The sequence below is a fragment of the Argentina anserina genome, chromosome 4 (assembly GCF_933775445.1).
Source record: "Argentina anserina chromosome 4, drPotAnse1.1, whole genome shotgun sequence".
In the NCBI taxonomy this organism is placed as follows: Eukaryota; Viridiplantae; Streptophyta; class Magnoliopsida; order Rosales; family Rosaceae; genus Argentina; species Argentina anserina.
In genome coordinates, this window is record NC_065875.1 from 12,477,856 (window position 1) to 12,492,784 (window position 14,929).

General features: G+C 37.0%; 1 protein-coding gene across 1 annotated transcript; it reads left to right on the forward strand.

The window, feature by feature from the left end:
- The first annotated feature begins 13,042 nt into the window (after positions 1-13,042).
- Positions 13,043-13,781, forward strand: LOC126791613 (protein RALF-like 24). Its single transcript, XM_050518089.1, has one exon. The coding sequence runs from the start codon at positions 13,131-13,133 to the stop codon at positions 13,602-13,604; it is 474 nt and encodes a 157-aa protein (XP_050374046.1). The 5' UTR covers positions 13,043-13,130; the 3' UTR covers positions 13,605-13,781.
- Positions 13,782-14,929: the final 1,148 nt, after the last annotated feature.

Sequence of the window (14,929 nt, forward strand, 5' to 3'; positions counted from 1 at the left end):
TTATCTCATTGAGATCAACTGGTTTATGCAGGTGCATTTGGCACTTTCTACAGAAAGGAGTTGCTGACCTTGGAATGAGATTTAGAATATAATTCTGTGAATCAAGTTAGTCTTGTTGGCTTATAAAGAGATCTCTTGGGAGACTCTATTTGAGGAAGATTATTGTAAACCTCATTCTTAGTGAAAGTTTTGTGTGGACTACGTTAAAGTCCCGCAGTGGTTGTTTACCAAGAGTTTTGGTTTCTACTGTAGTGAACAAATATTGTCTGTGTGTGATTGTTTATGTGTGATTGCCTACTATTCTTACTCTTCTATACTTTTACATCTCCAGCCAAATAGTTATCTAGAACAAATAAGCAGAAACAATAACATTTGACTTAAAAGTCCCAGTTCCAACCGAATATGTATACCCACATGGAATTTGGCTAAACCCATCTCTAGTCAAATTTGACTCAAGAGAGTGAATTAGTCAAAAAAAATTTATCCGTATTTCGCTTGATCTCTCTCCTCTCAACGCTCACAGAGTCTTGCTTCCCACTAGATGCATCGAAAAAAAAAACCCAGAATTCACATAAAATCTTCAACCAAAGACCCATTTTTCTTTCATTATCAAATACATGGATCTTCAATTCTCTAATTCGTCCTTAGAGCCAGCGAATGAAGAATTTTGGAATCTTGTAAATTCATCATCTGATAAGAAATTGTTCAATATGCAACTAATCGCTCTACAAGAATAGAAGGGAAGAAGAAGGCGTTGAGGCTCTATTCCGGGTCAGATATATAAGGATAGGGAAAGAGGTAAGTACCACCATACCATGTATAATGATTATTTTGCTGAAAATCCGCTTCATGGAAAAGAAATATTTCGGAGAAATTTTTTAGATGCACAAGCCTTTTTTTCTTCGAATTGTAGATGGGATGACATTGCATGACTCTTATTTTGTCTAAAAAGAGACCAGGTTGGCTGTCTTGGGTTCTCATCACTTCAAAAATGTACTGCTACGTTGTGGATGCTTGACAAAGGAACTGCCGTAAATGATAATGATGATTACCTGAGACTAGGTGAAAGCACTGCAATTGACTGTTTAAGAAGGTTTGTGCAAGCAATTATTGATGTATTTGGTGCTGAATACTTGAGAAATCCCAATTTGCAAGATATTTCTAGATTGTTAGCTTTTGGTGAGAGTCATGGATTTCAAGGAATGCTTGGTAGTATTGATTGTATGCATTGGAAGTGGAAGAAATGTCTGGTTGCTCAGAAAAGTATGTTTTCTCGTAAAGATCATCGTGAACCTTCATTAATCCTTGAAGTTGTTGCTTCAAAGGATCATTAGATATGGCACTCTTTTTTTGGATTACCGGGTTCTCACAATGATATTAATGTATTGGAGCATTCGCCTCTATCGCCGACCTCCGTGAAGGCCGAGCCCCTCTAGTCAATTTTAGGGTCAATGATCATGATTATACAATGGGGTATTATTTGGTTGATGGACATATATCATTCATGGTCCACTTTTGTTAAAACTATTCCATGTCCACAAGGAGAGAAAGTAAAATTTTTTGCTAAAACTCAAGAGACATGTCGAAAAGATGTGGAAAACGCATTTGGTGTGCTTCAAGCACGGTTTGCTATAGTTCGTGGACCTACTCATTTTTTGGATCGTGAAACTCTTCAAATTATTATGAAAGGATGTGTTATTACGCACAACATGATTATTGAAGATGAACGTAGTGCGACCAATGATCTTGAGAGTCTTTTAAGACAATATGTGGAACCGGAAACACCCGAAGAGCAAATTGAAGGTGTCACGGTTTCATTTAATGTAATAATAGAGTTCCAAGCTTTTATCAACACTCATTTGGCTATTCAAAACCGGAAAACACATACTTTACTACGAGTTGATCTTGTTGAACATTTGTGGGAACGCCGTTTGGCTAGAATCAATATGTAGAAGGTTGGTTGATTAGATGTCTATTTGTTTGTGTACTAATCCATGTCTTTACTTATGTATATGGAATTTTGCAAGTTGGTTTCTAACTAATGATGTTTGTTTTTGCAGAATAAAGAAGACTGAACCAGATAAGGTTCACTTATTGATTATACTTTAGTCTTCAAACTAGAACTTAATAACTTGTCAATTTCAGGTTCTAGAAGCAAAAGCAATGTTTGAAGCACAAGAAGATGTCTACTAGTTTTCATTTAGTTGCATGTGTTGGTTTTCCTTTTCATGGTATTGTTGTAAGTCTTCTGCATTTGTGCCCCTCGTGCCTTAATGAAACTCTTTCATTTTACAGCATCAAATAAGCTTATGGATCTGTCTATTTATGTATGTAATCTGGTAACATAGTAGCTTATGAGATGATCATGTTTGCTGAGATGATTTCTATCTTATTGTCTAAACTCAAAACATGTTTAAATAGATTTCTATCACAAGTACAAGAATTTTGATCGTGATCAATCACAACTTATATTGAGCCAACAATGGGGAAAGATACAACTGAAGGTAAACAAGTTTTTTGGATCTGTAGATCCCGTAAATAGAAGAAATGAGAGCGGCAAGACAGAACTAGACAAGGTAAATTCTTTATGCAACCATTAAAATTAAACTGATTTCAGTATGTTTGTTAGCAACTATACAAGATTCCTATGATTAGCAACTACATTGTTGGACATCATTTTAGGACTTGATTTGAGGAGCATGGTTGATTATCTATAACAAATTATATATACATATATATAAACAACTTGTTTCATATATGTTTAACACAATTAGAACCTCTTATATATTTATATACTAGATTCATTGCTTTGTTAGTAATTTCCTCCATTTTTCAGTTGGCAAATGCAAAACAGCTGTATGAAGCACAAGAGAACTCTAAGTTCAATCTTGATCATGCTTGGATTTTGCTGAGGCATCAACCAAAGTGGATACAACTAAATTAAGAGCTGAACATTAAGATAAGTAAGAAGAAATCAAAATCTCAAATCCCATCATCAAAACTTCATATCCCAACATCTTCAGTTGTGGGCTCCAATATAAACATTGAAGAAGAAATCAACATTTATGATCCAATTTCTAGACCATCGGGTAAGAAAAGCTAGAAAAGAAATTTGAAAGAAACAAGTGATCAAATGGAGCTAATTCAAAAGCAGCACCTAGAGAAAAAGAAAGAGATGAAAAGAAAATATCAATCATGAAAGAGAAACTTGAAGTTCCTAAAGAAAAATTAAGAGTTAGAAAAGCTGAAGCTGAGATGAGAGTTATGTCTATGGATACTTCCCTTATGAATCCTGAGCAGCAGACATACTATTCAAAAATGAAAATGAAAATTTTGCAAGGAGAATAAATCTTATCTTGTGTATGTTGTTGTTCTTGGTGTTTGTTTGTTTTATGGAATGTAATTTCTAGAGGGACAATCTGTTTCTCTTTGTTATTCATCATGTGCTAGACTTGTCAACTTTTATTCTAAGTATTGCTACATATGTTTTAGAAACTTTGATTATATGGTTTTGTTAATTGTTATCATCCCATTTTGTGCAAAACATATGCTTAAGATATATATTTATTGATATTTCTTTCAACATTTGCAGCATTGTACAAACAAATAGAAAAGAAGAATGTTTTGGAAATTCTCTGATACACCAACTACTGAATTTGACTAAAAATCATTAAAATAACATATGAATTTGACTATATCATTAGAGATTGCAATTGTCAAAATATGTTAAAGTCATATCCCATGTCACAAGTTCAAATTTAAATTTAACAAACACATTTAACTATTTGACTAGAATTCGCTTAGAGCATCAAATGAGGTGGTTCTTGAGTATGAGGTCGGATCGCTCGGGTTTGCTCACGCAAACCAGATTGGAGCTCGCACTAGTGATGCAAGCGCTCACCCAGTCAACTCGGAAGGTTTGCTTGCCCGATCCCTCGAGCATAATTTGCTCTAGCTTTTGCTCATCCACCTGGCAGAGCCCACGGAACATGCGTAACGTCAGGCACTTTCATTTTTTTCTATCAACCAGCGAAAGAGTAAAAAATAAATTACTGACCAATAAATGGTTGACACGTGACTTACTGACTGTGCCATTCAAACTCCAACAGTTTAATAGATCTTGGTCTTCCATTTGAATCATAATTTCAATCAAACAGTCAGATTTCATAGGCAACGGCTACTATTTGATCAAAATGGAAACAAACCTAAAAAATAGTTTTAAAATCCCAAAAAATTCAAAACTTTTCCAAACATTTGCCTATAAATACTACTTCAATTGTTGATTAACTCACACCAATTTGTGCACAATAAATTTCACATCTTCCTCCATCTCCTCTCTCATTTTGTGTAATATCCCCACGTTCACTCCTTTCTCTCCGCACGATGTGCCCTTTAGAGTCAAAAATTTCCTTCTGACCCGACCCGACTTTTCCGGCCAACTCTGGCAGTTTCAGGTGACCGGGCCAGCCCAGATCGCTTCGTTTCCTCCTTGTGTACCTTTTTGTGGTGGTGGATCATGGAGTAGCACGTCGGTTTCCACGCATCAAAGCCCGGAAGTCAACTCGGAAACCTGACGGTGACCCGGTTGTGTTCTTCAATTTTCCGGCGAGTTTAGGCTTCACCACCGGTCTCAAACTCCTTGCCTCAACGTCGTCAACAACCCCTACAAATGTTTTGAGCTAAATCGAAGGGTAAGAACTCAAACCAAAAAATTTCAATTATAGGGTTCTTGACTTGGGATATTTCTGAAATTCCGAAATTGGAGGTTTTAAGCTTTGATTTATACTTTATTGTGAATTAGAAAATTGTTAGGAATTTCATTTAGATTGTGGTGGTGAAATTTGGTTGTCATTGGTGGTGGTTGGGAAACAGTGGCCCACATGAACAGTGTTTTATGAACAACATTTAGCTGTACTGAAATCGTCACCAGATATTTTACGTATTGTTTTCTAAGCATTTTATCATGCTATTAGGTGACCGACGAAACGAGTGAGAGAATCGCTTTCGGTGTCGTGGAACTTGAACGCGGGAAATAAGGTGAGTAAACGTCACTATGATCATCATGATCGAAGTAGTATTATAATTATTGAATTTAGTTTGAGTTGTCACCATAGTCGTTGCATCACTTGTTTATAAAAATTATTTTAAAAATATGTTTTGGTTTAAATTATGTGAACTTGATCGTCTACGGTTCATGGGTAAGTGAAACGCTATTTTAATAAATGATTTTAAAAATATTTTAGTGATTATGGACTATGGTGAATGTGAGTAAATCTCACTATGACGAGTCTACCCTTGGCGGTGACTCATATTTACGTTTTCTTAAAAAGATCGAACTATGACATGTATATAATATAGTGGGTTGTGCATGTGTATAAAATGGTAAATACGATACATATATATGGGTTGTTATATTATATATTGTTACGTTCTTATTTCCAAATGAATTATACTGTAGCAATTATATTTATTTTATTTGAGCAAGAGTCGCTTTGTTGTAGTACAATAATATTGGTGGATTGTTGTTGTATGTGGTTTTAACATTGAGTCTTGTTAAAACGTTTTTCTGTCTTCGGACGTGTTGGTAGTATCGGAACTAAGCCTTGGCCGGGTGACAGTTACGATTCAGTTATAGCTCTAGTTTGTCTGCCGGTGTACTGCATGAGGGGTAACAGATGGGTTGCCTGAGTCTCATGAGTACCCATATTTTTTTTAGTAACATTGGGTACAGATGGGCTGCCCAGTGTTTGTCGGTGTACTGCATGAGGGGAACATATGAGTACCTGGGTCTCATGAGTACCCATGTTTTACATGATTTTAGGTAACCAAATGGGTTGCCCAGTGCCTGTCGGTGTACTGCATGAGGGGTAACAGATGAGTTGCTTAAGTCTCATGAGTACCCATATTTTTAAATGATTTTGGGTAACAGATGGCTTGCCCAGTGTCAGATGAGTACATTTGTCTTTAAATGTTATTTAACATATTTCCTTTGTATGTGATGTATGTTTACTGTTAGTTTACTCATACGGGCTGAAAAGATTACCGGGTTTGTGTTTACGATCCCGGTGCACCAATTCGATGGTGTATGAGATAGTTCTGCAGGTGGGGATTAACAGATTCAGAGGGTTTACTCTAAAGATTTCTTTCTTCTGTTTGTGGTGAGGATTGAGTGAATTTTACATTTCCATTGGTTATAATACTGAGGTATAAACTAGTTATGTATTATTCAAGTCGACTGAGTCATGATGTGGACTCAGTTTCGATACACTGTTATGATAAGATGATTTTAATATATTTGAGATTGTTTTAAAGTTTTCATGGCTTCGAATTCGAATTTTTATCATTCGAATTTCGGGGCCGTGATTGTTGCTATCAGAGCGTAGGTTGCGTAGGTTGAGACTGCAGCTAAGGTCAAAAACGACGCCGTAAAGGCCAATGTTCAGCCTAAGAATTAAAAAGGTTTGTTTGTGTTTTCGTGTCGAATTTTCGGGTTGTTATGTGTAATGTACTAATGCGTAATGTGTAATGTGGTGCATTTGTGCAGCTGATGAGGTGGTTGTTCCGGCTGGAGTGAGGGTGAGGGTGACAAACCTGCCCAAGAAGAATCAATACTACCTTAGTACCTTTCTCAATAGTGGCACATAGATGTATTACAATGCATACAAAAATTTTGTTTGTTAAATTTTGACAGGTGAACAATGCTGGGATTGCTGGAGCTATAATCGATGCTGATGGTTTTAGAGCTGCAATAGCATCAGGTGAAACAATGGTATGTATTAATTTCATTCTGATTTGTTCCACTACTGGGACACAAATTAAAGGCACACTGAAGCAACACTTTAAAAACCATGGTCAACTTTTTTTCACTCTCAGTATATCCTCGCGGTTCAACTGTCTCGTTAAATGTCATTGGCTCCCAACATTCCTGTTTACCCTTTGAATTGTTGGACGTTCGGTTGTAAGTTGTGAGAACACTTAGGGGTGTGCACATTGCGGTGCGGTTGGAGGCAAAATCTAATCCAACCCAGTTTAAATGGTTTGGTCATTTTGTAAACCATATCTAGTTTTCGATTTGGTTAAACTGTTTATCCAAGTAGACCATATTCCGATGCAGTTTCGGTGCGGTTCCGGATAAACCATTTTCTCATACATATCAAATTGAAGTAAACAAATAATGATTAAGTCTTCGAATAATATTACAAAGTACAAACTAAATTATTACAAACCAAGTTTTGAAGACACAAGTCTCCAATAATATTACATAAATGAAATTGAAACCAATACATAAATCTTATTTCCATATATAAAGAAGTAGACGAAGGAATTACGTGGTAGCATAGCCTTGCAGAGGAACAAACGAACAAATAGAAAGTATTAATCAAACTAGGAAGAGATAATTGTAACTTACTTGAAGGAAGAGATGACCATATCTAGTCTTCGATCAAACTAGGAGGAGAAATTAGTTCCTCTATATTTCTGAGAGAAAGATTCAAAGAGAGAGATTAGAATAAGAGACTTGCGGCTAAGAGTTAAGTCTTTAAGGGTTTGGACTATAAATTACCATAATTGTATACCATGTTAGGGTTAAATGAATAAAGATACATAATTATTTAATATTTATTAATAAAAAACGGTGCAGTGCGGTTTATATCCGGTTTGAAAAATCTTTAAACCTAATCTAGTCCGTTTATAAACAGATTGGTAATCTCACAATTCTAATCCAGTCCGCATAAACCGATGCGGTCCACTACCCAATTTAAACTGGTGCGGTATCACATTTCCAGTAAAAAATGCACACCCCTCAAAACACTAATCTCTCACAAGCATTTGGAGGTGAAGTCAAACTGCATTTGAGCTAGTGTGACGTACGTGCTCGATAGGGGTGGACAAACTGACCCGAAAACTGAAAAAAACCGGACCCGAACCCAAACCGAATCCGAACAAACCGAAACCCGAATCAAACCGAACCGAAAATAAAAAAAACGAACCGAACCGATTCTATTTGGGTTGGGTTTTGGGTTCAGTCCCTTAGAAACCGAACCGACCCGAACAACCCGAAGTCAATAGTCAACGTTACAAAACGACATCATTTTGTCATATTTATAATTTTACATTATTATTATTTTTTTAATAAAAAAAATAGTGTGGTCGGCCTCACAGCCGCACATAATTTCTAACCTAATTGACCTAATGTATAAGAGGCGCATTATTTAGCCGTCGTGCTTCCTTCATAATGCGATAGTTTTATTTTAAACATAATATAAATGTTATGATACATTAGTTGACACTTAGGAAATCGCCAACTCTAATTTGAAATATGATCGATCGACACCAGCAGATGTGATTGGTATATATATTTAGGGACCCCGTAAAAATTTCGTCCGTTTTGAACATGGTTTGACCGTTCGTACCTACGGTTAACTAAAAAAGAGGCGTTTTCACATATTAAAACCCTATTGACCGGGGCTTTGCCAAATATATTTCTTTAGTGCGACCGTGCATGATAGATAACAAAAATTAGGTGATTCCAGATATGCAAACGGCTTTCGGCGTTCGCATATTTGTAATAGGTCCTCCCTTATGGCATAATAGTGATGTTTTCGATTTACCAAAAATTCTGACGGTTAAATGAGGTCCGAATTGGATGAAATTTTTATAGGGTCACTAAATATATATACCGATTACATCGGCTGGTGTCGATCGATCCCTAGAAGTTTCCTTCATATAGTCGCTTCATAATGCGATAGTTTTATTTTAAACCTAATATAAATGTTATGATACATTAGTTGACACTTAGGAAATCGCTAACTCTAATTCGAAATATGATCGATCGACGCCAGCAGATGTGATTGGTATATATATTTAGGGACCCCGTAAAAATTTCGTCCGTTTTGGACATGGTTTGACCGTTCGTACCTACGGTTAACTAAAAAAGAGGCGTTTTCACATATTGAAACCCTATTGACCGGGGCTTTGCCAAATATATTTCTTTAGTGCGACCGCGCATGATAGATAACAAAAATTAGGTGATTTCAGATATGCAAACGGCTTTCGGCGTTCGCATATTTGTAATAGGTCCTCCCTTATGGCATAATAGTGGTGTTTTCGATTTACCAAAAATTCTGACGGTTAAATGAGGTCCGAATTGGATGAAATTTTTACAGGGTCACTAAATATATATACCGATTACATCGGCTGGTGTCGATCGATCCCTATAAGTTTCCTTCATATAGTCGCTTCATAATGCGATAGTTTTATTTTAAACCTAATATAAAGGTTATGATACATTAGTTGACTCTTAGGTGATCGTCAACTCTAATTCGAAATATGGTCGATCGACACCAGCATATGTGATTGGTATATTTATTTAGGGACCCCGTAAAAATTTCGTCCATTTTGGACATGGTTTGACCGTTCGTACCTACGGTTAACTAAAAAAGAGGCGTTTTCACATATTAAAACCCAATTGACCGGGGCTTTGCCAAATATATTTCTTTAGTGCGACCGCGCATGATAAGTAACAAAAATTAGGTGATTTTAGATATGCAAATGGCTTTCGGCGTTCGCATATTTGTAATAGGTCCTCCCTTATGGCATAATAGTGATGTTTTCGATTTACCAAGAATTCCGACGGTTAAATGAGGTCCGAATTGGATGAAATTTTTATAGGGTCACTAAATATATATAACGATCACATCGGCTGGTATCGATCGATTCCTAGAAGTTTCCTTCATATAGTCACTTCATAATGCGATAGTTTTATTTTAAACCTAATATAAAGGTTATGATACATTAGTTGACTCTTAGGTGATCGTCAACTCTAATTCGAAATATGGTCGATCGACACCAGCAGATGTGATTGGTATATATATTTAGGGACCCTGTAAAAATTTCATTCATTTTGGACATAGTTTGACTGTTCGTACCTACGGTCAACCAAAAAAGAGGCGTTTTCACATAATAAAACCTCATTGACCGGGGCTTTGCCAAATATATTTCTTCAGTGCGACCCCGCATGATAAGTAACAAAAATTAGGTGATTTCAGATGTGCAAACGGCTTTCGGCGTTCGCATATTTGTAATAGGTCCTCCCTTATGGCATAATAGTGATGTTTTCGATTTACCAAAAATTTCGACGGTTAAATAAGGTCTGAATTGGATAAAATTTTTATAGGGTCACTAAATATATATAACGATCACATCGGCTGGTGTCGATCGATCCCTAGAAGTTTCCTTCATATAGTCGTTTCATAATGCGATAGTTTTATTTTAAACCTAATATAAAGGTTATGATACATTAGTTGACACTTAGGTGATCGTCAACTCTAATTCGAAATATGGTCGATCGACACCAGCTGATGTGATTGGTATATATATTTAGGGACCCCGTAAAAATTTCGTCCATTTTGGACATGGTTTGACCGTTCGTACCTACGGTCAACAAAAAAAGAGGCGTTTTCACATAATAAAACCTCATTGACCGAGGCTTTGCCAAATAGATTTCTTCAGTGCGACCTCGCATGATAAGTAACAAAAATTAGGTGATTTCATATATGCAAACAACTTTTAGTGTTCGCATATTGGTAATGGGTCTTCCCTTATGACATAATAATGGTCTTTTCGGGTAAAAACCCATCGGGCTTGTGGGTCTCGGCGAGCTTTTCAGATCCACGGGCTAAATGATGAGGCATAAGTCAATTAGGTATGAAATAATCATTAGACTATTAGTTTTTCATCTTTATGTTAAATTTTATACTTTTAAAATTAATATATAATATTACGTATTTTACATACGGGTAAAACCGAAAAAAAAAAACCGAACCGAACCGAACCGTACGGGTTGGGTTGGGTTGGGTTGTGGGTCACAGTCTCTAAAATAGAAAAACCGAACCGAACCGAACCGAATTTAAAATTTGGATTGGGTTATGGGTTTTGTCCAAAACCGAACCGAATGGACCCGTGTCTACCCCTAGTGCTCGATAGTTCCAGCGATTCATTCCAGAGCGGGAGGCGGTCCCATGTGGGATATTTCTAGAAGAAACTTCCCGTAGTCGTTATGGACCACCCTCTAGTAATGTTGCAGGGGTTTTGCTCTAGGATACAAGCGTATGTTGCCAACTTGATTAGTTACGCCGGCCCATTATCCCATTTAATCATAACTTAAGCTGGGTGGTTATAGGATACTAGAAGTTAGTATCTCATCCCGTTATGAAGTGGCCTGACTTATGGGTTGTCAGTTATTATGACATTGCCTGGGTAGCATAATGGTTTCTCTTGGATAGTTGGCGCAATGCTTGGTCATTAGTTGATACCTAGCATCACCGTTGGTTTCGAGAGAAACGTAATGCGTTAGTATGATCTTTGTTCCTTCTTGGTGGACTCTGGTGACGCTCAGTTTCTCACCGTAACTCTTGGTCACGGGGCAATGCAAGGCGTGTAAGGCTTTAGGGGAATGGTTCCAAAAGGAAGCCTTGCATAAAGCTTGATTGCATATGAGATTTTTGTTTTGTTTTAGCCTTTATGGTCGAACTTGGTTATGAGGTTCAGTACGGCCAGACGACGCTAATGTTTTGGAGTGTAACTATAGAGTCACATACTGTTACACTACGTGCCTGTGCCTGCAAGATAAGTAGATGACGTTAGAGGTAAATCCGAAGGGCATACTCCAATCTTAACCCTCTCTAATTCACAAGTTAGCAATCATCACGCATGGCCGACCCTGGGGATGGCAAGCTGGGCCCATGGCCCAAAATTTTTTCTGTTTGCTTACTTTGTAGATTAATCATCTCTTCTTCTTCTTTTTTGACCTTCACTATTGCATTGTTTCCAAGAAAATCTCATTTTTTTCATACTTCCGTCATCTTCTTCTCTCTTAAATTCTTAATATTCTCCCTTCATTATGAAGAAGATCAATTGCATGAATCAAGGAGTTCGACTGTCAATTAATGTTTTCCTAAATCAAAATTTATTTCTCTGCTACCTCTATAAATGGAAAGACGTAATGGTGATCCTTCACAATTACTGTGATATTCTAAATTCGATGACTTCAGTGTTCAGAGTTTCATATAATCACATATTCTTCTTTCTGATTTTGCTAATAAAGAAGGTTTTTTTTATATAAAAAAAATTGTATAAAGGCCCATTTTTCGCACGGGGCCTCGAATCCCTCAAGGCCGGCCATGACATCACGTATTAGGTTGGGAAGAAATCAACTACCTCTACTTAGAAATCTAGAGCCTTTTTATACATGGGGGTGAGCATGGGCGTAGCCACACTAAGGCTAGACTGCTAGAGGGATCAAATGACCCATCTCATTTTTTAAACTCAAGCATAATTGGTTGAAAATATTAGATATTGCATTTTAGTATGGATTTTGACCCTTATGACAATATGTTAAGGTCATATGATTGAGTAATTTTACCCTAATTTCCAATTATCAACACAATTCTTAAGATTTGTTACCACCATTAATCAATGAATCTATAACATTTCATATATATATTTTGTGTACACATATATGTAAACTAATATATGTAATATTTTCAACAATTAATATGAAAGTTTCTTTCATTTTTATGCGAATATATTATTCTTCCCATGGAACTCTTATTAATTTAGAGTCGGTGAAAATTTCCCCATCGTTATATTTTATTTACTTATTAACTCTGACCCTCCTAATTCATGTTTCTGGCTACGCTACTAAGGATGAGTCTTCTAGACACTTATGATAGCTTAAACAGCTGGAAGGACACGAGTTCCTAGCCCATGTGTGTGCGTTCAAAAACACGACCGGGAAATCCCATACCCTTAATAAGTGTCCAGGGTAAGTATGTTCGAACACGATAATATGTTTTACAACAAATTTGTTCATAAACCAACCCCTTTGGATGATATTTTATTCTATTTTTCAAGTGACCATTTTATTAGGCCGAATGAGCTATCACTCGGGGCCGAGAGCAATTGGTATGCTCTTCCGCAAGTAATATTTTTTCGTAAGTTGCGATTTGAACAAAGGACCTACAATTACCAAGAGAAAAAATTGACGGGGTCACGAGATTGGGTTTCAACTCCTTCGTCCTACATAACATGAGTATAATCGTAGCCAACTATTATAGCATTTGCAAGTGATCATGGCTGATGTCCCATGCCCCGTTATGAGCCATCCACCCACCCAGAATCTCACTCTCCCACTCCCAACAACAAAACCACAAACAACAGGAAGCCCCAAAACAAAGAAAATCAAAATGCCCAAACTCAGAGACAGTTCCATGTTATTCTTCTACCTATGTCTCTTTCTAATCCTCACCCAGTTCTCAATCTGCAATGGGGCTTCAGTTCTTGACCTCAATGCACTCAAAGGAAGTGAATTTGATGTCAAAGTTGGGGACTGCATAACGGAGCCAGAGATGGAGTCAGAGATAAGTAGAAGAGTGCTGGAAATGCAGAAGAAGTACATAAGCTATGAGACACTGAAGAGGGACTTGATTCCTTGTGCAAGGCCTGGGGCTTCATACTACAATTGTCATCCTGTGGCGGCCAATCCTTATAATAGAGGCTGTGAGGTCATTACAAGATGTAGAGATACCCAGGATATCAAAACTTGAGAAAAAGGGGTAGTAGCAATTCATTTTCCTGTTTTTTCGTGTTGTATCTGATGTGGGTTTTCACTTATTAATGTAAATTTGAGACCCATTTGTTTGAAGTTCTATACTAATGTTAACACTGGCATTAATTTTTTTGTGATCTAGGGCTTTACTGAGATTAGGCTGCTTACATGAATTGAGGGAATTTCCTTTCTTTCTGGAAATCTTGGTGGATTGGTAGATGATGGTGTCCTTCATTTATGTAGAGAGTTAGAGGTTTATCATTCTTCTTAATCTTCTTCTTTTTTATGTTCTTCTTCTTCTTTATGCTCTTAATCCTCTTAAGAACATTCAAGGTTAAATTTTCTCCTTCAAAGTTTAGATTGATCATGAAATTGATTAACTGGGTAAGTTGTTGGGTTTCTGTACACGTTAGGTATGTGGCTAATGGTAGTAGATGTGATTAGATATCTCATATCTCTAATGAGGAAGACAGGTAATGTGGGTAAGGGACAGACATATGGCAGCGATGGACTTTAAAAGGGAAGACAAATCAATTAGATCTTGCAAATAGTATATTTAGAATTTTCCCTCATTTTTTGTAGGTCACTCTTTAAGTTAAAAGGATTAGATGGCCTGCCCTACCCGTTTCCGTGATCATAAGCTGGTTTGTAGTGTAGATATCTGTAACTTTTTCTGCTTTAAGGCTAAACTCTGGTTTTGATGTAAGATTTGTTAATTACCTTAAACCCTAAGCCACAGTAGAGGCCATAAGTAATCATATATCTAGATATTCTAGTGAAGTTGACCATACAATGCAAGTCTAGTCTGTTTAGTTCAGGCTTTGTTAATCCATGTTGATTCGTTAGATTACCAGTGTTTGGTTTATTTTCCGGTGCAATACCACTGCTACGTTCACATTGTTGGTTTGAAATTTGAGCATATAAGCCAGTGAGTTGTTGCCTTGACTAGTGGAGGATTGAACGGAAAGAGCTATCCTATCCAGTTGGTCAGATGGGAAAGGCATTCGAGATTTTCACACGGCTGGGAGGGAGTATAGAAGGCCATTGCAGTTCTATGATCTGTCTGTAGCAAGAGGCGTGTGACAGAAACAGAGCTGTAGATCTCCAGTGATCTGCACCGGTAATTTCAGGGAGGGACAGAAATGAGCGCCGTAAAAATGTCAGATAAGTTTGGTGTCCACCATCTGAGGCAGCATAGTGATCATGCTTGGAAGTATTGGGGTAAAGTAGTCATCAACTTACCATGCTTGGAAGCATTGGGGTAAAGTAGTTATCCGCTTACCATGCTTGGAAGCATTGGGGTAGCCAAGTTATCATGCCACC

What these genes read in the sequence shown, in the direction of transcription:
- LOC126791613 (XM_050518089.1), top strand. Translation starts at nt 13,131, where the DNA reads ATGGCTGATGTCCCATGCCCCGTTATGAGCCATCCACCCACCCAGAAT.